General features: G+C 35.9%; 1 protein-coding gene across 1 annotated transcript in view; it reads left to right on the top strand.

The window, feature by feature from the left end:
• Window positions 1–21,039, top strand: part of LOC150089011 (cytochrome P450 315a1, mitochondrial-like) — a 76,215-nt gene extending 55,176 nt beyond the window's left edge. Inside the window, exons 7-8 of the mRNA XM_090370377.1 lie at window positions 6,646–6,846; window positions 20,923–21,039. Of these exons, the coding sequence (XP_090226503.1) occupies window positions 6,646–6,846; window positions 20,923–21,039 (318 nt within the window). The remainder of the gene's footprint in view (window positions 1–6,645; window positions 6,847–20,922) is intronic.
• The last annotated feature ends 5,234 nt before the right edge of the window (window positions 21,040–26,273 follow it).

Raw genomic sequence — 26,273 nt, 5'->3', positions numbered from 1 at the left:
CTCCTGATTTTTGCCAAAACACGGTCAATCCATTCATTTGCCATTACTGGATCTGCAGATCAAGATTCTTCACTAATTTTTGCATAAACGATGTTATGTCGGTTTTTAAATCGATCCAGCCAACCATTGTTACACACAAAATCGTCGTGTCCAAATTGTTTAGCAAATTTTTCCGCTTGAACCTTCAAGATCGGACCGTCTATTGAAAATCCAGCACTCTTTTGGGTGATGAACCATTGAAGCAATGCTTCATCAACACTTGTAATCTTGCACTTTCCTTTTTTTTTTTTTTTTCAGTTATGTTCTTTTCCAGTTTCGATACGTTTATTCTTCCACAATGTCGATACACTTGAAGAGGACAAAGAAAACTTTTTACACACTTCAACATTTCTGCACCACGTTCTAACTCGTGATTAATTTCGACTGTTTCACGAATCAAGAGACACTCTCTTTTGTTAGTAGACAGTTTCCGAAGGAAGGGTTCATTTCTAACTGATTTTACTTCAAAATGATGAAGTGATCTGCATGCAAAGTTCTTTGGAAGTCCCGAAATGCATACAACTTTCTTTGAAGTCCTGAAATGAGTACAAATTTCTTAGAATCCCATTTCCAAAATTCTTAGAAGTCCCAAAATAATTTTATGGTTCAGCAAATACAAAACAATCTGTAAATAGGGTAATGTGACAAGCGGAAAGCTAATGCACTATTGTATAGGCCCCGTCCCTGGAAGGGCAAGGTCATAAACTGGCCACTAATCTGAGGCAGGTGGTCATAAAGCTAAGTTGCCCTTTTCATTTTCATCTATACCAAGAATTGGGTTTTTTAACTAACCGAGCAATTAAGAATGTTCGCATAGTTACCAAAATTTGTTCGGTATATCCGTGCAGTACACTCGTTATAACAGTGAGCGATTGTATGGGAATACGCGTAAATTAAAATCATTATGGCTTTTTGCTCGTTACAGCCATGATCTCATTATTTCTGTGCTTGTTATAACCAAGTTTGACTGTATATAAAGGAACTTTTTTGTAAAATTGTAAATAGTTTTTTGTGAATCTCATAAAAAATTTGTAAAAGTTGGCAGGTATATATATGTATGTACGTATTACTGTTCTAATGTAACTTCTTTACTGTAACTTACTTTTTATATTAAATTCTGTGAATGAAATTAAGCTGTAATGACTGCTGTGTTCAAAATTTATTTCTTATCAGTTTCAAGCATGCAAGCTTACTGCAAACTATTTTATCAAAATTATTTTCAGTGTTTCTAGATATAAAGAATACACTAAGAAATACTGAATGTTTTTAATTTCAATTTTTCAATGTTTATTTACTAAGAAAAACTATTTAACCACTTTCATCACAAGACACCAATTCAGTAGTGTAACCTTTAGTGATAAATAACAAAATTTCTTTTGACTTTCAAAAAGTTTGTAAAACACAGGAAAACATGATTGTAATCATTGTTAAAATTATAAATCATCTGCAAACTTGGACAGTAAGCCTGATAATACCTTCATCAATATCATTGATAAATATTGCAAATAGCAATGGGCCCAGCACTGAACCGTGGGAAACTCCACTAATAACATTAGTACACGAAACGACGAGAAACATCGGATAACTTATGTGGAAAATTAGTTTCCTGATATGGCACTCTAGCACTGCTCGCTCGGTAAACAAACGGTAGGTGTTTACGGTCTAGAGCAAAGTCGAGAAGGATATATTGATTGACAAGTAGGCGTGGCAAATGATGTGCTGATTAGTGTGCGAACACAGTATCATTTTAGTAGCACTCAGAAGCACTAATGGTAACTTGCCAAAATGAACACTTTCCATAATGGTGAAAAAAGGTCAAGTTACCTCCACTGGAATCCCATGGGAGCTTGAACCCCTCCCAAAATGGAGGGGTAACCTAACCTTTTTTCTTTAGAATCATGGGCGGATTAACACATAAATTGTTTAACAAAATATTAATTTTTTATTACTGTACTTTTATTTTTAAAGACACTTGTGCGGATACACACATATCATCACATCAATCAACACCTCAATAGCTATTCACTATATATATATATATATATATATATATATATATATATATATATATATATATATATATATATATAAAGAATCTTTCTTTCTTTTCCTATTATTTCCTAACCTACCATTTAAGGCCAGGTTATGAAATATAATGAAAAATAAAGAAACCTTTTCCTTTTTTCATAACCAAACAAAAATCAACAGTATAGTAAAAACACTCATGAACTCCAAAAACCTGCTTATAATAATGAGAAAAAAACATAATGAAGAACATAAAAATGAACAGAACAAAACTTTTATTAATTTAGTTTTCATCAAAAAATCAACCAATGTTTTATTTTCTTTACAAATTTCTTCCATTTTTAAAAGATTCATTGTTACTATTACCTGTTTGCTGTTCATCACAAAACTATTATGCACCGTTCTTTACTCATAAATACGCATTATAATGCCAACCAATGATTACACAGTAGCTTGTTGTATGTCGCACCCACCACCAATCATTTCATCGTTTGCCACGCCTACTTGTCAATCAATATTCTTCTCGATTTCAGATACAGACCAATAACACCTACCGTCCTGTTTACCAAGCGAGCAGTGCTAGAGTCCAGTGTCAGGAAACTAATTTTCCGCATAAGTTATCCGACATTTCTTGTCATTCTCGTGTTGGTTTTCTTTACCTTAGCCATGTTGCCTTTTAATCGCTCTTTATGAATTGGGATATATTCGCACATCTGTAGTTCATAGGAACATCCCCCCGAATCCAAGAATTCCCTCGTAATTATGGCTAAGGGTTTGCTTACCTCTGTTGCAGCTTTTCTTAATATAATTGAATAGATTCCATCCACCCCAGGTGCCTCTATTAAGTTCATCTTCAACAATTTCTCCTCCACTTTCTTTTCAATTATCACAAAATCATTTAGTTCCTTGAGAGGAGTTTGATAAATTTCTGGCATCTCTTCCCTAAAGAATTCCTCATGTGTGACTGTAGATGCAAAATACTCATTCAGTTTGTCCACATCCTGAGCACCTTCAACAGAACCTATAGTTCAAGTGGCCCAATGTGATTCAACACCTTCCTTCTACTGTTAATATAAGCATAGAAGTCTGCTGTTTTTCTTTGCCAGAGACTTCTCATAATCTGCCTTAGTTTGCCTAACCTCTTTTGCAACTTGATTATAGACTAATTTATATATTTTTGGATATTTTGTTTTCTATCTATAATTGTTCTATGATGGTACTTGTTATGCAGAAGAAATATCTGGAGAGAAAACACAAGAACTTCATTAGAAGTCTTTTTCCTTCCACAAACAAATGTAAAAATAAGCCCTTATTTCTACTTTTTTTTTCTTCTTCTCGAATGTGATAACAAATTTGTAACCACAGTATGAACCTCTCAGGAGAAAGCATGCTCCTACTTTGAACAAGGTATTAAAGATCTGTTCAAACTGTAACAATTCATTTTTATCTGCGTGAGAATATGAACAAAATACGGCAATCGTTTTATTATAGCCTGTTTATTTCTGATGTAAACAATGGGAGTTACTCACCTTAGGTGGTGAACTAGCTAAGGCAACCACGTGATCAATGGTTATTCCAGTGTACGAGGTGTGTATTCTGACAAGCAAGAGTAACTCCCGATTGTTTACATCAGCAGTAAACTAAAAAAGAAATAGATTATTAGAGTTAAATTTACAATTACTATGAATGGCAGAAACCAGACAAGTTTACAATTTCACTGTAATGGTTTTACTGTGCCCATACTACTACAATAGTTAACAATGGATATTGCAATTTTTGTGGCAGCATAATGGCTTGATCTAGAAGCTCAAAAGTTAACATCCATATGTGTTACCTCAGGACCACAGCTAGCCCTAAAGTAACAATAAACAATTTTGCTAAATTTTTGACAAGTCAAAACAGTGTAACTGATATATATGATGTGTTCTGGCATGCTCAAGAAAGAGAGAGAGAGAGAGAGAGAGAGAGAGAGAGAGAGAGAGAGAGATTAAATGAATTTTGAATATGCTAATCAAAATTGTGCTGAATCTCCTGCACTGTCTCTGGACACCAACTTATGAAAAGAAATATAGTTTAGGAGGCAAATTATTAGTTTTCAATAAGAATTAGATTTAAATCATCATCATCATCATCATCATTATCAGCCATTTTCAATCCACTGCAGGATGAAGGCCTCTCCAGCAACTTTCCAGTTCCTTCTGTTTTGTGCAATGGATGGCCATTGCACAAAACACAAGGAACTGGAAAGTTCTACCCACAAACTCATGAATTTCATCTGTCCATCTCCATCGTTGTCTTCCAGGTTTCCTTCTAGCTCCTCTTGGGTACCATTCTGTTATTTTCTTAGTCCATCTGTCATCATGTCTTCGAGTCCTGCCTAAGACCATTTTAGTTCTTTAGTTTTGATAAGAATGTCCTTTACTTGAGTTTGCTGCCTAATCCATGTGTTTCTCTTCTCATCTAATTTGATTCCCAATATAATTCGTTCCATTCTTCGCTGTGTAGTTCTCAGCTTCTCTTCCATTCTTCGCTGTGTAGTTCTCAGCTTCTCTTCCATTCTTTTGGTGAGTGCCCAGGTTTCACTTTCATAAGTCATGGCGGGTAGTATACATTGGTTCATTATTTTACGTTTCAGACAAATTGGGATATTGCTCCTCAGTATGTGACTATATTTCCTGAATGCTATCCATCCAAAATTTATTCTTCTCTTGACTTCCAGCCATTTATCATTATTACAACTAATGACTTGTCTCAGATAAGTATATGACTCCACCTTTTCAATTACTGCTCCTTCGATCATTATATCCCTTTCTGTGGCATACTTGTTCATCATTACTTTTGTTTTAGCCATATTCATCTTTAGTCCAAAATCCTTACTAACTGTGCATAACTGATTAAGATTTTCCTCTAATTCTTTGGGATCGTCGCTTATGACCACAATGTCATCTGCAAATCGTAAATGGTTTAGGTACTCTCCATTCACATTGACTCCTTTCTGCAACCAGTCTAACCTTCTGAAAGCTTCCTCAAGGACAGCAGTAAACAACTTCAGAGATATTGTATCCCTTGTCGAACTCCTTTCTCAATTTTAAATTTGCTACTCCCTTTGTCTAGTCTATTAAAGGAGGTAGCATTCTCATATATTTTCTTCAAAATCATAATATATGGGGTATCTATGCCTTGTCTTTCCAGTGCCCGAAACATTGCCTTATGCTGTATGGAGTCAAATGCCTTTTCATAATCCACAATTGCCAGGCATAATGGTGTTTTATATTCATTTTCTTTCTCCATTATCTGTGATATTAAGTGAAGGTGATCCATAGTTGAGAATCCTGTCCTAAAGCCAGCTTGCTTTCAGTTGATTCTCATCAAATATTCTTTCTAATCTGTTAGTAATGACCCTTGTGAACAACTTGTAGATGTGGGATAACAAGCTAATTGGTCTATAATTTCCAATTGCTGATTTATTTCCTTTCTTATGCAGCACAACTATGATTGCATTATTCCACTCCTCAGGCGTCACACCTTTTCTAATGCATTTTGTGAAGAGGCTTGCCAGTTTTTGTGTCATGTCTCTTCCTCCCAATTTTAACAACTCTACAGTAACTTCATCTTCCCCCGGGGCTTTCTGATTCTTCATTTTCTTCAATGCACGTTCTACCTCATCTATATCAAGTGTGCATCTTACCATTCTGTGATCACTTCCAACATTTACATTGTTCAGGACAGTAACATCATTCATGATATATCTTCTGTTAGTAAGGATGAAGTCAATTTCGTTAGCTGTTAATCCATTTGGGCTCTTCCATGTCCACTTTCTGTTCACCCTTTTCTTGAAAAGAGTGTTCATTACTAACATTCCTCGAGATTCTGTAAATTCCACAAGTCTTTCACCTTTCATTTCTTTCACCAATTCCAAAATTTACTATAGTTCCCCATTCTGTACTGTTTTGTCTCTTTCCAACCTTAGCATCGAAGTCCCCTATAATGACAGTGTACATTTCTTCAACCTCTTCATCATTGTGACTCGATGTTGGTGCATGAATCATTATAACCTTTAGCCTGTACCTCTTAGAAATCTTGAGTATTAGTCTTGACACCCTTGGTGATGTACTTTTGAATTCCAAAACGTTTTTTATATCTTTATGGACCAGAAAGCTAACTCCACTTCACTCTTTTCACTGTTTCCATTGGTGTACAGCAGATTTCCACTTGATAAACTTATAAGTGATTCATTTCTTCTTGTTTCAGCCAGACCGATGATATTCCAATTCACATTTTCTAATTCCTTTTCCAGCTCTAATATCCTGATTTCAATTTCAATACTCATGAATAAGAACAGCATTGCATCTTTCTGGGATGATATCATTCCTGACAAAAACTAAACATTTTCATTTTTTTATTCAGTAAATAGCTGACTGTAGGGATTACAATCATTTAATAGGAGAAACTGGTTATATATAGTTCAGCATATAGAATCTGTAATCATAAATAAATACATTATATTCTTCAAGAAAGTTTAGTTAATAGAGTGTGTACATTTATAGTTATTCACTGATTCATTTATTTTCCTTCCCTCAGACATTTTTGTTCATGTCAATATATACAGCCGGTAGAAATTCCAAACTGCATGATTATCCAGACCAATTTATACCTGAGAGGTGGCTGAAAAGTGACAAAACTCCAAAAAACATTCACTCATGTCTGCCATTTGGCTTAGGGAAACGAGCTTGTGTTGGAAGGAGATTAGCAGAAGTTGAAATGCAGCTTCTGTTAGCAAGTGTAAGTAAATATACTTAATTTTAAATTTGTGATGATATTTATATTGTTTCCTTTTTCGTTTTACTTCTAAAAAAATAGTGGCATTCACGAATATGAATGGCACGTAGCTCCTGTCCTAGATATGAATTTGTTCAACTCTATTAATGAATATTACTAAGGTACTGTATAAGTTTTCTCTCTAAATAGACATTTTAACATAAGAATTAATGAAAAATCATTTTATATGAGGGATGAAATAAGATTTTTTTACAGTTTTAGTATAACTGTTTACACTGTGTGCTAACTACCTTTATATGCAGCAAAACAAGATTAGCAAAATCAGTTGTATGGAAATAAAATTTCAGGTTTATTGCGAACATTCAGTTCTCAATTTCATTAAGAACTGAATGTTCACAATACACGTACCATCATGCAGTTCTGTCTACTGAAAGAATTATTCTGCATTCCTCCTTATTAGATCCTTAATTAGAAGCCCAAATGCAGAGGGATAAGGAATATGTTAGAGTATTATCCTTTTACTTGAAATAAGAAACTCCTTATAAAAATAAGGGCATCACAATATTTTCATTCTGTTGGGAAATTCTCATTTCCAACCAGTTCCTAAAAAAGAGCGACAAATCCCACTCTCCCAATTATTGCCCCATTGCACTTTACTCTTTCCAAAGTAATGGAGAAATCCATAAAATGTCAACTCTAATAATATCTTAAAACCTTCCATCTGATCGATTGTCACCAATATGGATTCTGTCAGTTTGATCAACTGGTGATATATTAGCTTAAGTTGAGTAACTTAAGCTAATATATCACCAACTGGACAAATTATATGGAAAATATGGCAAAATCAAGAATTACTCTTGATATTTCTAAGGATCATGTTTGGAATAAAGTTCATCTAAACAAGCTCCCATCTTATGGCCTGTTGAATGATTTCTGCAATTCTGTATCTTGTTTTCTTTCTGAGTACTCAATGCATGTGCCATCTACAGTCACCAGATAATTGTGCAACTGGACAAAGAAAACTTGGTTAACTTCAATAATTTTGAAACTCAGTCCTGTCACGGAGGATGCGGAAAGGTCAGGGAATGACCACGGCATATCCCTGAAGCAATATGGCCTTAGTTGCTAATGCTCCTAAAAACCAAATAACAAACAAACAACATAATGAAATAATATTGTACCAACCAACAAACTGTATAAAAATAAATAACTTTAATCTGAGAATTTAATTACATATACATATAACATAAAAAAATTAAACACTGAGAACTGTAGAAATAAAACCTTAAAAGACTCTTTTAAGGCATTGTGTCTCATTGTCAACTCAATATAAGAAACACAACAGTAGATCAATATACTGGCAGAAGCATAGCCAAGCGCAGACATCTTCTGGTGCCGACTGGGCTAGCCAGGTAGGTAAAGTGCCTGTCTGGCAACCCAAAGGTCGCGGGTTCGATTCCCGCATCAGGCTTGGATCACAGTAAAATGCAAAAACTTTGGGAGGTGCATTATGGATATAGAAGCTGATGCGCCAACAACCAACAAGGGGGAAAAAAAAAAAAAACCAATCTTCTGGTGCAGATCGTGGTTAGCAAGGGCAAAAAAAAAAAAAAAAAAAAAAAAAAAAACACTAAGATTAATGGTGGAACCCGCTGCAGCTATATGGAGGGCTTCCGTCCACATGAGATGGCGGGAGTCGTGAACACAGTTTAACACCTCAACATAGTTTAAGGTAGATTAAGAGTTGGCAGTTAATTGATTTCTCCATTACTTTAGAAAGAGTAGAAGTAATTGCAATAGGATGATAATGGATGGAAGGGATTTGCCACCCTTTTTTAGGAACTGGCTGGATATGAGCAAATTTCCAAGCAGAAGGAAAAACACCTTTGGAATAAGAAAGTGAAAAAAGGTGGGAAACAGGTGTAAGTTCAGGAGCACAGGTTTTGAGAACAAGTAGAGAAATACCAATTAGGACCTGGAGCTTTCTAAGCATCAAGTTTTGTCAAAATCCATCTCACATCCTTTTGAAGGAAGACCACAGGAGGCAATGAATTGAGCGTGTTGGGAATGATGGGAGGTGTTTTATCAAGATCATTAATACATGAATTGGAAGAAAAATGGGATACTAACAGTTCAGCTTTATCCTTGCCTGAAGTGACAACAGAACCATCTGGTTTTGATAGAGGTGGGAGCAGAGATGGGCAAAAGTTGCGGCCAATAGCTTTGGCAACAGACCAAAATACTTGGCTACCATTAGGGTAAGAAGCAAGTTTTCTACCCTTAGCCTGTTCAAAATCTAGTTTGGACTGATTAATAACTGCTTTATAATTTTTGCGAGCTTTGGTATAGGCAGAAAATGAAACTGAAGAATTGGAAGCAAGCCAATTACAATTATGCAACATTTTTCTCTTGAACAAGCCTTAGCACATTTATTGAAAAACAAAGGTTTAGATAAAGGAAGATTTTAAAGTGGAGTGTGGAATAAAGGATTGTATTCCTACAAGAATAATTTCACTGACACAATCTGAGCAAGCACTGACATTAGAAGTTTTGAAACAGTAATCCAACCAAGGAAAAGAAGAAAAAAAATCTCGCAGGCCATCCCATTTTTCATTCTTGTAATGCCAAACAACACTAGGTTAGGAATAGCCACGAGATAAAGGCTCCACTGGAGAAGAGACAATCACCAAGTTGTGATCTGATGTGCCTAAAGGACCACTCACTGCGACCGTGTACTTAAAAGGGTTGTTTGTGAGAAAAAGATCATGCGTGTTGGCTGTCATTGTCCAGTATTCTGGTAGATAAATGAATAATTTGTGCGAGGTCATTAGTAATTACAAAAGCCTCGCATTTCAACCAGCTGGGTCTGTGTGACTAGAGAACAGAAGCCAGCTGGAGTTGTGAACATTAAAATTACCAAGGAAAATTACCTCACTGTTAGGAAAGTTGGACTGGAGAAAGTCAAGCTGCAAAGAGAGGAAGACAAAGAGCTCCAAGTGATTAGTGGAGTTGGGAGAATGGTTGAGACAACAGATGAATTTGGCAGAATGAGGTAGAGAGATTTTAAGCCAGAGAAGATTGGAATGGATATATGCAGAAGTACCACCTCTGAGGCAAAAGGAATCATACAGCAAATAATTTGGGCAACTGAGATGAGCAGTAGTTGAATTACCCGATAACTGAGATTCTGTCAGAAAAAGTACATGGGGTTTGGTAGACTGTAAGTGGAAATGGACATCGTTGAGATTAGAACTGAGACCACATATATTTGTGAAATGAACTAGGAAGTGTTTGGGAGGTTTAGATCTTTTCGCAGATAAGCTTGCTCTATTAGTTTGATAATTCATGGTGTATTCAATAGTAAGAAAAAGTGGGAGGGGGAACATGCTGTATGAAGTAATGAAATTTTTGGATATGGCTTACATGTGGTAAGAATAAACTCAAATCCTTGACATAATGTGGCCTCGACAATGCCCCCCCCCCACACTACTTGGACTCCTTCCAGTCACTATCTGGCAGAATAGAGGTAGCAAGATTATACATTAGCTGATCCAGAAGCCTCCTAGAGAGTTACCAATAGGTTCGATATGGTGTACTAACTAGCGGCCGGCATATGAACACTGTTTTAGAGCTGTACCCTTGAAATGCTGGTTCAAATAAGAAAATTTATGATCTTTTTTTGTGGCAAAGAGTTCAATAGAATATTTACTGGACATGTTGAGTAGCTGATTTATGATTCAACTGACCAGTTCATTTTCCAATAAATACAGTAATGATGATGTACTTCCTCACTTTTGTGTGAACATGGAAGAATATTTCAGCACGTTACACTAGCTCAATGATGAATGAGATGAGGGAATTAAAAAAGATGACATGTAGTGATTTTGGCCACTAGGTCTCCAAATGTTATGCAGTGCCACTTCTTTTATGGGGCTATATAAAAGATGCTGTGTTTGTGCCGATACTGGCAATTCATACTACTGCCTCAGTGACCCTGAAATGCAGTATCACCAAGGCAGTGGCGTAAATTACCACAAATATATGAACAAAGCTTCTAGCAGAGGGTTTCAAATAAAGGTGACCAGACTGGTAAGGAAATCTGGTGGACGTTCATATGAAGAATGACTTAGATGGTGCAGACTGCAAAGCTTAGTAACTAAACATCTTGGGGAGATGGAGAACTAACTGAGGTACATAAGGTCCTGAAAGGGATCAGAAAATGAACAAGGGAGGAATATTTTTATTGAAAATAATTAAAAGAAAAGGGTTCAAGTTTATGATTTTATTGGCACATTAGCAACAAAGGCTATTATGCACTAAGACAGTACAAGAACAGTAGCACAATATAATATCTTAGGGAGTAACTGAAGGCTACTTATGAAGTCCACCTTGAAGCAGAATGTTGTAGAGCAACGTAATAAATTACCTGGAATGGTGATCAAGGTGATCACCTTTTCACAAGAGCTTTGTGAAGTTCAAAGTGCAATTGAATAGTCACTATTTTGCAATGGGAAAAGTATGAGTGACTGGGGTACTTGTTTCCTTTTTTTTTTGCATCATTTTAGCCATTTTAATACTAATACTAAGAAAAGGACCAATGAATCAATGTTTGCCGTGTGACTCAAGATTCAATACTAAAGACTATGGGAAACTTTCTCATGTGATTTTTTTTATTTAAACTGTTTTTCTTCTGTTTGAATCACCCTATCAATTATTTATTGTTATAATATATAAAAATATAAAGTCAATTTAATATTAAATAAAAATATTTACAATGGAAAAATAGTTACAATAGAATAAAATATTAATATTAGTTATAATGCAATTTAATACACAAATAGATTATGAAGTAAGAACATTCTTATACTATGTGAATAATTTTCAAAATTACTTCATTAAGTACTTATAACCCACTCAAGTACTCAATTTGATAATAGGTAGCATTTCAAGATCTTTGCTGGATCCTAACATAAGACCAATTGTAAAATAAACTGCTTTAGAATCAACCATGGTTGCAAAAATTTTATCATAAATATTCAAAAAATAAGAGACTTTATTAGCATAAAATATTTTCATAAAACTGAATTTATATGTTCAGTACAGTGAATGCCGCATTCAAATGAAGTCAAGGTAAAAACATTGTGTTTAAAATAAGATTATTTAAATATGTACTTAATAAAAGCATCTAATAAAAAAAAAGCAAAATTAAAATACACTGATGGATTGACTTCTGCACATGCTTCTGTAACATAAGTTACCTTGTCCACTACACTTAACTAACATACACTGAAATAAACAATATCCTGTTCATTGTTTATCAGGATTCTATAAAGAAAATTTGGAATTCGTTACTGATGGCTGTAACAGATTTATCTCTGTTGTCTAACTTTCTAATACACTCATAAGCTAAAACATTAAGATTACCTACCTAATAGCACGTTGGACTACCTTTTGCCTTGATAACCACTTGCACCTGGTGTGGCATCAGCTCCATGAGTCCTGGATCAGCTGAATAGGACTTCGCACAGTTCAGCAAAAAGAGGGAGGCATTGGCATGGACTGGTGAAAGCTGTGTTCCACAGCGTACCACAAATGTTTAATGGATTTGATGTCAGGAGAATTTGGCTGAAAGGGAAGCACAGGAAAAGCTTGGGCATGATCCTAGAACTGTTCTGTGTAATGCGAGTCTTGTTGAAAGAGTTGAGTGCCATCTGGATACATGGTCACATGTAGGGCAAAAGTTGGTCCGAAACAATGCTGAAGTAGGATCTGGTAGTGAGGGGACCCGTGAAAAACTTCCAAACCACGATACCACCAGCCTGTTTTCATCCAATTTTGCAGTCTGGCTGTTCACCTGCTTGTCATTGAATATGCAGGCATCCATAGCATTATGGAGCTGGGACCTTGATTCATCAGACTAGGCAACTCTTTTCCAATTGTCCAGTGTCCAGGAACAGTGCAGACAGAAGTGTCGATGATGGTCAGTCAACATTGGCACATGAACAGGTCACCTACGCCATAGGTCTATCTGAAAAAGCATTTGCTGGATAGCATGCTCAGCAACATTTCTCTGTGTCCCAATTGTAGTATGCTGTCAATTGAGGATCATGATCCATCTTGTTGTCCAAGACAGCACATGTCAACCAGCATTTACCTCGACTGTCAACTAGTGGTGGTTCCCCCGTCCCAGCATGTTTGGTGGTTGTGTGTTCCTCTTTGGACCATTCAGACATCTTCACTACAGCAGCCCTTCAACAGCCAACAATGCCTGCATTTGGCAAGATGCTGGTCCCTTTCCTAGTGCTGGTTGGCATGTGCAGGTCCTTCTCTTTCCCCATTGCAAGGGCTTCATACTGATGAACTGATGGGCACTACCCATGCTGTTACTTTATATGCTGCAGCAGTCAGTGATGGCATTCCTAGGTGCTGTGTGATTTACCCGTGGAAACAGGGGTAATAATGTTTTGGCTAAAGAGTTTAAACATTTCTCTTTTCACTGAAGAGTGTAAACATATTGCGATTCTGCAGAATCTCAATATGTCAACTTGTTGTTTTGTCCTATCTCTGCCTGGTATTTTTTTTATCGATGTTGAATGAGCAGGAAGTGTGCAAATGTAAAAATATAATTAATTTTTTCAAAATTCAAAATGCAGAGAAGTTCTGAGAAAATAAGAGAACACAAAAAATTTGAGTTTTAAAGAATCCTAAAAAGTTTATTTTATTTCATAGTCAATCAAAAAGTAATGATTTTAATGTTTTTCCATTTTAGTAATTTGTTAACTGATATTAAATGAAAAAGGTAAGTTCCTACTTATATTCAAAAGTAATTTGTTAACATAACTGGTGCCTGCAGCAACAGGGCTATTAATTTTCCCACATGAGATATCTTCAAGAACAAATGTGAAATCCGTAGCCATGAGTAGGACTAGTTTTCTGTGGTATATCAGAAGATTTTGATGTGAATGACGATGTATCAGTTGTGACATAATGATAGCAATAATGTAGGCAACAGAATTTTCATTAAAGCATTTCAAAATGTAATCTGACAAAATTGATAAAATACCTAATAGTAGCAGCAGTAGTAGTGGCATGTGATGCAAGAAAGCAAGTGTATGAGCTTATGCAGCATCAGCCAAAAAAAAAAATCATCCTTTTATCCATTGTAGCAACTTACCCTTAATACCATTCTGTTCCATGTATTCACACATGAAGAATTATTAAGGTTTGAAAATGGCAGAAGGTTATCAAATTGTAGCAGGGTGCTTAATGATTTTGTAATAACTGAGAGCAAAGTGGAGGAGAAATTTCAAAGTTAAACATAAGAAAGGCACGTGGGGTGGATGGGATCTATCCAGTTATATTAAAGGAGATGGCAAAGGAAGTAAGCAAACCCTTAGCCATCATTATGAGAGCATCCTTGGACTCAGGGGAGGTCCCTACGGACTGGAGATGTGCAAATGTATCCCCAATTCACAAAGGGAGATCGAAGAGTGACACGAGTAATTACAGACGACCAGTTAATTTAACTTCTGTTCCGGGTAAAATAATGGAGTCACTGGTTAAAGATGCATTGCAGGATCATCTAGACAAGACTGCAGCAATAATTCAGACACAGCATGGATTTGTTAAGGGTAAGTCTTGTCTGAAAAATTTAATTATTAATTCATGATTAAAATTAACTGATGGTAACAGTGGCAATGATACACTGCATCACTGGTGGTAGTCACTAGTTTATACTCATGTGAACGTGAATTTAATTAATATTAAAAATAATAAGAAAATAAACTGTAAATGTACTTAATGATTATTATATTTAATCAAGATCCAATATTTTGTTTGTTAAAGCAAAGGACACCAAGAAAAACAAAAAAGTACCTTAATTTTAATAATAAATGGTAATGAAGCCTTGAAAAATAAAATGAACTAATTCGCTTATAGAGGAGGTGCCTTTTTCAGAATGAAAAATTATTAAAAAAATTTTTAAAAAAAAGTCAATAATAAAATTATCATATTTTGAGAAAGAAAAGTTTAGAAAAAAAATACTTTAAATGTTCCAATGCATCGGGTACAATTATGGAGCACTGTCAAACTAAAATATCACTTCATAATTGTAGTATTTATTTTAAAAAAATTCATAATCTAAGTTTGATTAGTTTCACAGGATATTTTTTCATGGATATTTAAGGCTGACTACAATAGTAATAGAAACAGCCATGTAATGTAAGGAAGCCACAGGCTTTTGTTGCGTTGGACGAAAAAAAAAACATGAGTGTAATAAGAAAATACAAATTATTTGCTTCCCTCCTTACATGGGTAACTACCCAGTTGACCTTTGAATTTATTCGACTTGTCAGCCTCAATTGCCTGTGAAGGCAACCTGTTCCAGGAATCAATTACTCGCTGGCTAAAAAAAAATTCCTTTTTTTCTGTTTTTATGCATGACTACATATGTAATAAAGCTGCATATGAGAACAAGAAACTGTTCAAAGAGGGCACAGGAACTAGCAATTAAGCCTTAAAGTGATACCCATATCTTACAGAGAAAGATGTCCTCAATAATAATATACTGGTTATGGCATGCCACTTGTCACCCATTTAGAGGTCCAGGATCAATCTTGAGCAGAAGGAGCAGGTGTCCTCCCTCCCACCCCCAAGAGTTATTCCATATTTCACTTGACATCAATGGTTCAACCTTAATGATTCTGATCAGGCAGTTGACAAAGTGAATAAGTATTTTTCATCGACATTCACACATGAGGAATTCTTTAAGGAAGTGCAGGCCAGAAGCTTAAACTCTAACAGGGAGCTAAATGATTTTGTAATAACTGAGGAGAAATTGTTGAAGTTAAACATAAGAAAGACACATTGGTTGGATGGGATCTATCAGTTATATTAGAGGAAGCAGCAAAGGAAGTAAGCAAATCCTTAGCCATGATTATTAGAGCATCCTTGAACTCAGGGGAGGTCTCCCACAGAATAAAGGTGTGCAAATGTATCTTCAATTCAAAAAGGAGGATCAAAGGCTGACATGAGTAATTGCAGACCTGTTAGTTTACTTCTGTTCCAGGGAAAATAATGGAGTCACTGGTTAAAGAAGCACTGCAGAATCATCTAGACAAGAATGTAGTTATAGTTCAGACACAGCATGGGTTTGTTAAGGGGCAGCCTTGTCTGACCAATTTGATTGGTACTATGATGTGGTCACAAAGGAACTGAATGCCAAAAATAATTTTGATATCATATACTTGGATTTTAGGAAAACATTTGATACTGTTGCACATGGAAGACTACTGTACAAATTGGAGCAGTATGGCATTAATGGCAAGTTGCTGCTATGGATAAAGGGATGGCTGAGTGGGGGAAGACAGGGTGGTAATCAATGGACACTGCCCTTCGTGAACTAATGTTATTAGTGGAGTCCCCTAGGGTTTGGTGTTGGCCCATTATTGTTTTGATATTAATAAAGGTATATCAGGCTTAAAATCCAAGTTTGCAGATGATATGAAGGTTGGCAGAGTTGTTAATGACAGTACACTACTGCAACAGGATCTAGAAAAGTTGGGCAGATGGGCTGATGTGGCAAATGAAGTTTAACATTGACAAATGCAAGTACTGCATATGGGTAGCAGTAATCCAGAGTAAAAGTACCAACTGTGGCGGTACTACACTCAGGGTGGCGGAAAATGAAAAACACCTGGAGGTGATTGTGCAGTCAGATATGAAGTTTTCTGAGAGTACAGAGAGGCTGCAAGAGTAGCTCATTGTTTTCTCTCAACAATATACAGGAATTTTGCTGGCAGGGATAAGGAGGCGATTATCACCTTGTATAAGGCAGTGGTCGGGGGCCACACCTTGAGTACTGCATACAGGTCTGGAGGCCTCATTTTAGGAAGTATGTTCAGCTGCAGGAACTAGTACAGAGAAGGGCAATGAGATTAGTGAGTGGAACAAAGGGTTGTTCTTACCAAGAAAGGTTTAATTCTGCAAATTGCAGCATCTGGAGACTAGGCACCTGCAAGGTGATCTGACTGAGATGTAAAAGGCTTTGAATGGGTTGAGCAAGCTCAATACTGATGGGATTCTCCCTCTTGCACAGATTATGCAACTGAGGGAGCATAAATTGAAATTGAGGAAAAACAGTTGGAGAGTAGATGCGCAGAAATTTGATTTAGCCAGTGGGTAGTTGATTTCTGGAACAAACTTCCATTTGTCATGGAAGTAGACAGCTTAAATAAGTTCAAGGCAAAACTGGACAAATGTTTGGAGTAAATGGATGGATGAAATAGAAAGGTTTTTTTTTTTTTTTTTGGCTGATGCTGTATAAGCTTGCTTTCTTGCATCATATGCCTCTGCTAATATTTCTTGGCTCATACTACAGCACAATATGTCCTTAGTTACGGATGAGCAGACATGGACAGCCATAACTGGAACAAAATGTGCCTAAAACATGGAACAATTAAAAAAAAAAAAAAAACAGACAATAAAAACCACATGTTTAGGTAGCATACACCAATGATCCAAAGCATTATGACCAGTGAGTCATTATGCAAATTGAAGCAGGTGAACTACAGCGCGTGCACGAGTCAGGACATGGTATAAAAACACCTGATACCGAGCTCTGTTAGTGTTACTCTTTTTCTTCAGATGGAAAAGGCAGTGGACTTAAGGGAGTTTAACAAAGGCAAAATTGTAATGGCCAGACGACTTGGTCAGAGCATATCTGAAACAGCAAGGCTGGTGGGGTGTTCATGGTCAGCTGTGGTTAGTACTTACCAAAAGTGGTCCGAGGAGGGGAACCCATGAACCGCCAGCGAGGTGTTGGACAATCACGGCTCATCGATACTCGAGGTAAGTGAAGGCTCTCCCAGATGGCACATGGCAACAGAAGGGCGACTGTGGTGCAACTAGCCGGTAATTGGAATGCTGGTGATGGGATTAATATGTCACAACATACAGTACATCAAACCCCGCTGAAAATGGGAATGCATAGTCACAGGCCACTCTGGGTGCCCATGCTAACCACAGTTCACTGGCAACAGCAACTACAATCGGCATGCGAACATCAAAACTGGACCTTGAGTGATTGGAAGAAGGTTGTCTGGTCCGATAAATCACATTTCCAGGTAAACATCACTTCTCCAGGTAAACGACGCACACGTCGTTTACCTGGAGAAGTGATGGCACCTAGATGCACTGTGGGACAAAAACAAGCCAGTGGCGGCGAGTCATGTTTTGGGCGATGTTCTGCTGGGACCAGTCATCCATGTGATGGCGCGACATCTACCACCTACCTAAACATCATTGCTGACCAGGTACACCCTTTCGTGGCAACGGTCTTCCCCTCTGGTGGTGCCGTCTTTCAGCAGGATAATGCACCATGTCACACTGCCTGGACTGTTCGAGACTGGTTCGCGGAACATGAGGAAGACTTCCAGGTATTGCCCTGGCCTTCAAATTCCCCAGACATCAATCCCATCGAGCCTCTGTGGTTTGTGTTGGAACAGCAACTCCGATCTGTGGTGGCTCAACCACGGACCTTACAGGAGTTAAAGGGTCTGCTGGTTACGTGTTGGCACCAGATACCACAACACACATTTAGAATTCTTGTAGCATCCATGCCTCGTCGGTTACGAGCTGTTTTGGCTGCACATGGAGGACCAACATCATATTAGGTAGGTGGTCATAATATTTTGGCTCATCGACGTATACTCTAATACAGTGCTATTCAAAGTGTGGTCATTGGACTGGTGCTGGTCCACGAACTGTTTGTTACCAGTCCGCGACGAATTGGAAATTGGTTGCGAATGTTAATGGTCCTCAACAATTCGTCCGTCACCGGTACGGAAGAGTTGTATTTTACAAAAGTACCAGACTGTGACAGATTGGAAATAAAAGAAATTGGTCCTTCACTACAGATAGTCTGAGAAGCACTGCTCTAAATACATCATAAAATTATCACATTAATATACGAATAATTAAGCATTACTGCAATAAAATAAATTGGGCCAAATCTCAATCATATTTTATTAAACCTCTTTCTGCCTTAATCATATTTGATCAATAAAAATCATAAATTTATGCATAAAATAATATTTACAGTTTTTACATTTAGAAGGTTTTGTCTACCTAAGCAGTGAATATCAAGAGGATGAGATAGCATTCTAAGCATATACTTTAAATAATGTAATGCATTGCAACTATATTTCAGAAAAATATAGTTTTTAGTGTGATTGACAGTAGATAAATTAAAAAATCAAAATAAATTATACATTTTTCTTAGTTATAATTTAAGAACTTAATAGTGGCGTCACAGAGCTGAGATGTGATCAATTATAATAATTTTGAATAATGATTCACAAATTTCCATTATGTACCAGAACTGGAAACAATTTTTCGATTTCCAAAGTCTGCCTTGGAATACACAGTTTAGGGAAAAAACAATGAATACTAACCATAACAAGATTTCTTATTAACTCTTCTAAGATTTTTTTTTTTTTTTTCTGCCTAAAAATTTAATCTGACTAAGTAAGAAAATAAAATTCAATTGATATTGAATTCAGTTTTAAATTCAATATCAATAATATTTTCATACACATGTGATACTTTCTCCCAAACTAGGAGCATCCATTCCTGAGGTCAAAATTGAAAATATTATAAAACAGAATGCTCATTAATAAACTATTTTTAATAATCAAATATGTACATAACATTACTGTGTGTGATGAACTGGAATGGCATCCATTCGGTGCCCCGATCTATTCCATAATTTGTATCAATCAGTAATTTTATACGTAACAAATATTCCATATTAAGGGAAGCATGCAAGATCTATAACCAATTTCAGTGAGATAGAGATAAAGATAAGTAACAAATATTTCATTTTTAAATGATATCATTTCTTCACCCTGAATTTGTGATTAGTTAAAATCTTGCAAGCAATTAGGGGAATAAATTTTTCTCCAATGCATAATTTAGAGATTGACTGTCTGATGCATATCTTCTGCTGAAAGGTAATGAAAGTCACTGCGTAATTACCACTGTGTACTTTAACAGTGAACAGGATTTAGACCAACAGGATAAATATTTGTTTAGGACAGAGCCATAATGTTATGTGATACTGCTAATTAACAATTAAAGCTGAACCTGAAATATCTAAACTACAGTACTGCATGTACTATCTATTTTAATCAGTGACTTCTGTTCTTTTTACACTGACACACAGTTCCAACACCACATAACTGGTTTAAGTCATATGAAATAAGGTTAGAATTATTTATAACATTTCACAAAAAATGCCTAGCTTTTAAATCTATTCCTAAATTAGTTCACATTTTCTCCAAGACCAATTATCATAAATACTTTCCTATCATTCAAAGCACTTGCTTATCCATAATCTGCTATGAACCTTCTAACTACAATGTAAAAAAAAACAAAAAAAAAAAAAAAAAAACAATATTTAAAAAGATATATTTTCTGAAAAAAGGCAAGTTATTATTATTATTATTAGCTATATCATACAAGGAAGCCTGGGGCTTTTGCTGCACCAGCCAAAAATTTTTTTCTGAATGACCCTGAGACATTCCAAGTTCATCTGTATATTCATAAATAACAATAACACAAAAAAAAATTTAAGGTTTATGTGTCTTTAAATCTTTGCTAATAAATAATATTAAGTGTCACTCAATTCACCTTTCAAACTGTCTTAAATACAAGTGGCATTATTTAAAATTCTTTGAATATTTTACTTAACGAAAGTGAACAGTTAGCAATTATTCCATATTAAGGGAAGCATGCAAGATCTATAACCAATTTCAGTGAGATAGAGATAAAGATAAGTAAGTAATAGTAAGCAAATCTTAAAGCTATGGTATCTTCTTAAGCTATAGAGATTAATCATGTATAAAGGAAAAATAAGGTACATAACCTTTGTAACTTATTTTTCATAATCCCTCCCAACTTTCAAGAAAATTGCAGTCGTATTGTACCTTGAATGTAGTCATTTGTCGAACATATTTTACAAGAAAATGTTTATTGATTCATGTATTATTATTTAGATTACTTATTTCTCTTTCTTTTCAGTTGGTCCGAGACTTCAAATTGGAGTTAGCCAATACACATGATGTTTTACCAAAAATGAGAATGGTGACTGTACCAGACAGTCCTATCTTGATTAGGCTAATCCCACATAATTCATGATGGAAAAATAAAATATATAATAGTAAAACTGTAATTCTCTAGCATCTCTAAAGCAAACCAGTTCCCACTTCCAGCCCTCCCCACACATTTATTCATACATAATGTAATGAAACAGAGTATAAACTCTTATTTGGGAGTTCCTAGTAGCAAGTCATACCAGTAAATCAGTTCCATATAGATAGGTGGAATGAGGCTGCTGCACCAACTACTTAAAAAAAAATAATAATTCCAGGCCATAATAAAGATTATAATAATGTCTTTAAGATAAAAAAAAAAAAAAAAGCTTATAAGAATTATACCAGTCCAAGACCACATAACATCCCACATTAAGTTTTCTGCTAATTATTAACTGACGCCTGTGTTCAGGTTCGAGCTGACAAAGACAAAAACAGATTAACGTTACACTAGAAACGCAAATCGTTTCATAACCAACTTCCTCAAACTGAAAATTATTATAAAAGTCAAAATTTTGCATAATAACCAAAGCCATTGTGAAAAATGCTAGAATTATGTATGATTTTTCATTGACCAGCTGGACTGGTCATTTGGTAAATGTCAACAGCTGCTGCAATTTAAATACGATAATCACATAATATAACAGTGCATGCAAAAATAATTGGGGTTCCTCAAGAAAAATAAAGTTCCAAGTAGAATTAATGAAGTCTACTTTCCACTTTTTTTTTTAAAGCAATGAATAATGGCATTTATTTAAATCCTGTTTCATGATGGAAGATCAAAATAAAAAAATATCTGAAAGGGGTTCAAGATGAAAAAAAAAAAAAAAAAAAAATCTTGAGAGTCCTCTCCAATATACTATAAATTTCATTTGGATTGGGCTGTTACCATAGTCATACCAATAAATGGGTGGTATTTATAATTTATCTGCTGTCACCTTGACACAAGATAACAAACTGAAATAAAAATACTCTTTGGGATACTTCAGAACCCACAGCACTTGTGTAGTGTAAATTTGGTTTTAATATTACACTATAAATGCAAGGATTTTAAATGGGAGGGGGAGGGAGATTATAATTTGAGTGTTAGTGACCTTGTTTTAAGATGAAAGATCAAAGTAAAATTACTCCCATCTTTTCCCCTAGATTTCCTTGCATGTGCTTCAAATTTCATTTGGAAAATGCATTCAATTGTCATAATCTGTTTAACCTATTCACAAGTACGAGCATATTTATATATTTTCAAGGTTGCTTCAATGTAATATAGACAAATTACATCTGTATATGTACAGATAATCTTAAAATTCTACAGGGACATGCTGCTATTTATTGTTCAGAAGTAATAGTAGTGATTTTTATATTTATGATAGTTTCAAAAATCAGCACAGGAGAGTGCAAACTTTCAACAAATTTTAACATTGTATGCTTAAACAAGCGCCAAAATTGAAGAAATTTTTCTGGAATTCAGACCTAAAAAAAAATTTTTTTTTTTTTTTTTAGATCTGAATTACAAAAAAATTTATATTTATATATACACACACAGGGTGTCCATAAATGATGTTTCTGATTTTGATATTTTTTATTCAGAATTACTTCAAGAAGCTATACTCATGAAACATACACCAGCTGAAAGATCAATTCAACAAGTTTTATTAAAACTGGTACTTGACTGCCAGTTTTGCATCCTACCCACTATGCAGCACTACATTTGCCAGAATAGCAAAATGGCGACCGGGCTGGAAAAAGCATTCTGTGTGTTAGCATTTCATGAAACATGAATCTGTTGTTACAGTGCAGCGACAGTTTTGACGAAAGTAAGGGAAGGCTCCTCTGAGTAAACCATCAATCCATGCTTGGTACGAGCGTTTTGATATTTTTATAATGAAGTGAAGCCGTTCCTGAACGAACATCTTCCTCAGCATTGGATTGGGCGTGGAGGCCATGAGGGCCAGAAAAAACATTCTGTGTGTTAGCATTTCATGAAACATGAATCTGTTGTTACAGTGCAGCGACAGTTTTGATGAAAGTAAGGGAAGGCTCCTCTGAGTAAACCATCAATCCATGCTTGGTACGAGCATGGATTGATGGTTTACGATTGATGAGGTACGAGCATGGAGCGTTTTGATATTTTTATAATGAAGTGAAGCCGTTCCTGAACGAACATCTTCCTCAGCATTGGATTGGGCGTGGAGGCCATGAGGGCCAGAAAAAACATTCTGTGTGTTAGCATTTCATGAAACATGAATCTGTTGTTACAGTGCAGCGACAGTTTTGACGAAAGTAAGGGAAGGCTCCTCTGAGTAAACCATCAATCCATGTTTGGTACGAGCGTTTTGATATTTTTATAATGAAGTGAAGCCGTTCCTGAACGAACACCTTCCTCAGCATTGGATTGGGCGTGGAGGCCATGTGGACTGGCCTCTAAGGTTGCTTGATCTGACGCCAATGGATTTCTTTTTGTGAGGTTATGTGAAGGATACATCCCTCCACTACCAATGACACTGCAGGAGCTGAAGGCACGGATCACAGAGGCCTTTGGTAAAACTGATCGCAAAATGAAGCACAGCGTGTGGCATGAGATTGAATATTGCTATGATATCTCTCAAGTTACTCATGGTGCCCACACTGAACTTTACCAATGACTTCATGTACCTTCATAAAACTTACTGAATTGATCTTTCAACTGGTATCTGTTTCATGAGTGTAGCTTGAAGTAATTCTGAATAAAAAAAATATCAAAATCGGAAACATCATTTATGGACACCCTGTATGTATGTATGTGTGTGTGTATATATATATATATATATTATTTTTTTTTCCCAATAACTTGGGCCTTTATGTGGCAGAACCACAATCAACAATGAACAGTGCAGTGGACGATCAGTAAGTAAATGCTAGAGAAACAGCAGCAGCTCCTGGCATCTCACAATCAAATGGGCAAAAAACATACTTTAAAATGAATTAGGTAAAACAAAGGTTTCTGCATGATAGGCTCCCCACCTTCTGATACTCGACTGGAAACATCTTTGATTTAAAAATTCATAACATTTAGACTGTTACCAAGCAGATTTTGAAAACTTTCTGGCTAGATATATAACTATGGATGAAATGTGGCTTCATAACTACCAGTCAGCATCAAAACTGCAAGCAAAACAATGGAAGCATGCTGATTCACCACTTAAAAAGAAAGTCAAGCCAATCTGTCAGCAGGCAAGGTTATTGTTATTTTGGTTTTTTTAAGAGCATTAGCAACAAAGGCCATATTGCTCCGGGATATGCGGTGGTCATTCTCTGACCTTTCCGCATCCTCCATATTTGGTGGTGACAGGCTCGAACCCAGGTCTAATCAAGAAGCGTGTGCTATGCACTGCTGCTCCTTGCCACCTGGCTACAGAGGAGCAGGCAAGGTAATGGCATCTGTCTTTCAGGATTTAAAAGGAATAATAATGGTAGATTATCTTCCAAAGGGACAAGCAATTAACTGACAACATTATGCAGGCTTAGTAACTAAATTGCAAGATGCAGTCAAGTCAAAGAAGCCCAGGAAAGCTGACTAAAGGTGTTCCACTTCACCAAGCCAGCTATGAATTGTTGCCCCATCCACCATACTCACCAGTTCTAGTCCTATTTGATTTCCACCTGTTCTTAAAACTAAAAACCAGACAAGCTGGTTTAATCAAGGAGACTATGTTGAAAAATAGTGTAAAGTCAACACTGGGTAATAACTCCTCCTAAGCTGCACTAGAAACTTATCAAACAACCTTTTTATGGAGCCCAAGTGTACTCTACTGATGACTGGCTTGAGTGCCCAGTTGAGAGCTCAACCAAGTCACTAGTATTAATATTTATTCCTGTGAAGACCACTAAATAACACATTCCCTCAAAACCTCTAACCAACTTGCTCTTGCTGATGAAATCTTTTGAAATCAACCCCCAGTTAAGCTCTTCAACCTCAACTCTGTTATGTCCAGTCTACACTGCAGGTACCTAATAAAGTGGCTATATATTGTAGTTGTCATTACACCTCTTTAGTCCTCAAAAGACTAAATAATTGTGGCACAGACTCAAAGAGGTGTTGAAAGCATGAAACAGGGATGCTGATCCATGTTGACTCAACTGCTTCCCACAGTTGCTGCAAACTGGATCATTGTGGATCTCTATTCTAAGAGCACTTTCCACCTCATCCCACAGGTGCTCAATTGGACCGAGATCTGATGACTGGGAAGGATACCTGGTGGCTTACTAAGTATGCTGAATGCACTGTATGTTCCAGGAATTAGTTATGTACAATTTTGACCACTTTGTGACATGGCACAAGTGTCAAAATTGTACAGAATTTTGCAGATATGGGTAGCACCACAGGTTATCTGGGAATTATTTCTGACAAGGATAGCACCTGGTCAGAAACAATTCCCAGATAACCTGTGGCATAACACATTGCTCCACTGATATTAAGTAATGCACATAGCAAAAATACTGTTCTGGAGACGGAAAAAAAAAAAAAAAAAAAAAAAGGTTTAGTATGTTTAGAAATAAAAACACTAAGTTGTACTTATGTATTTTTATTCATAGGTAACAAATGAATAGAACTTTCAGCCACAATAACATATCTATAGGCCTTTAATGAAAATTATTACTTATTTTTTGCTGCACCATATTCAAGCTTCGTTTCTTTGCTGCCAGATCTTTCTCTCTCTATTCAGCAAGAATAGTTGAGAGTTGGATAGCATTCGGTTTGTTGATCGTTTGTTGATTCAGTTTGTTTGCCAATTTTCACATATCATTTAATTTTGTTAAATGGTAAGGCAATAAACGTGAAAATTTGGGCTTTATATCTTCATTTTATTTTTTATATTCCTCCAATTTTCGCTTATTAGAATTCCCATTTAATAGAATCAAAGAATTTGCAAATGTGATCATAATAAACGGCACTTACTGTAATTATTTTATGACACCAGCATAAAAAAATAAATAAATGATGGCTCGTTTGAATTATTGACATTTCAAATTATTTATGTTTGGATTTTTGATGCTCTATTGTAGGGGTGGCCAACGAGTTGATCGCAGATTTAATTTTGGTCGATCACAATGAATTTTAAATATACAATCATCCCTCGATTTGTGCACCTTGTGCAATGTAATTTTTGAGATGGTAGATCGCGGCACATTTCGAAGGAAAAAAGTAGATCACATCACAAATCCATTAAGAAAGGCTTCGAAGCACAGAAATCAAATAATGTTTGAATATGTTACACACAATGCACTATGGGCAATATACAT

Source organism: Mastigoproctus giganteus, chromosome 3 (assembly GCF_048544385.1).
Source record: "Mastigoproctus giganteus isolate SK-2022 chromosome 3, ASM4854438v1, whole genome shotgun sequence".
Taxonomy (NCBI): domain Eukaryota; kingdom Metazoa; phylum Arthropoda; class Arachnida; order Uropygi; family Thelyphonidae; genus Mastigoproctus; species Mastigoproctus giganteus.
The sequence above is the reverse complement of the archived record's forward strand: the minus strand, read 5'-3'. Positions and strand labels throughout refer to the sequence as shown.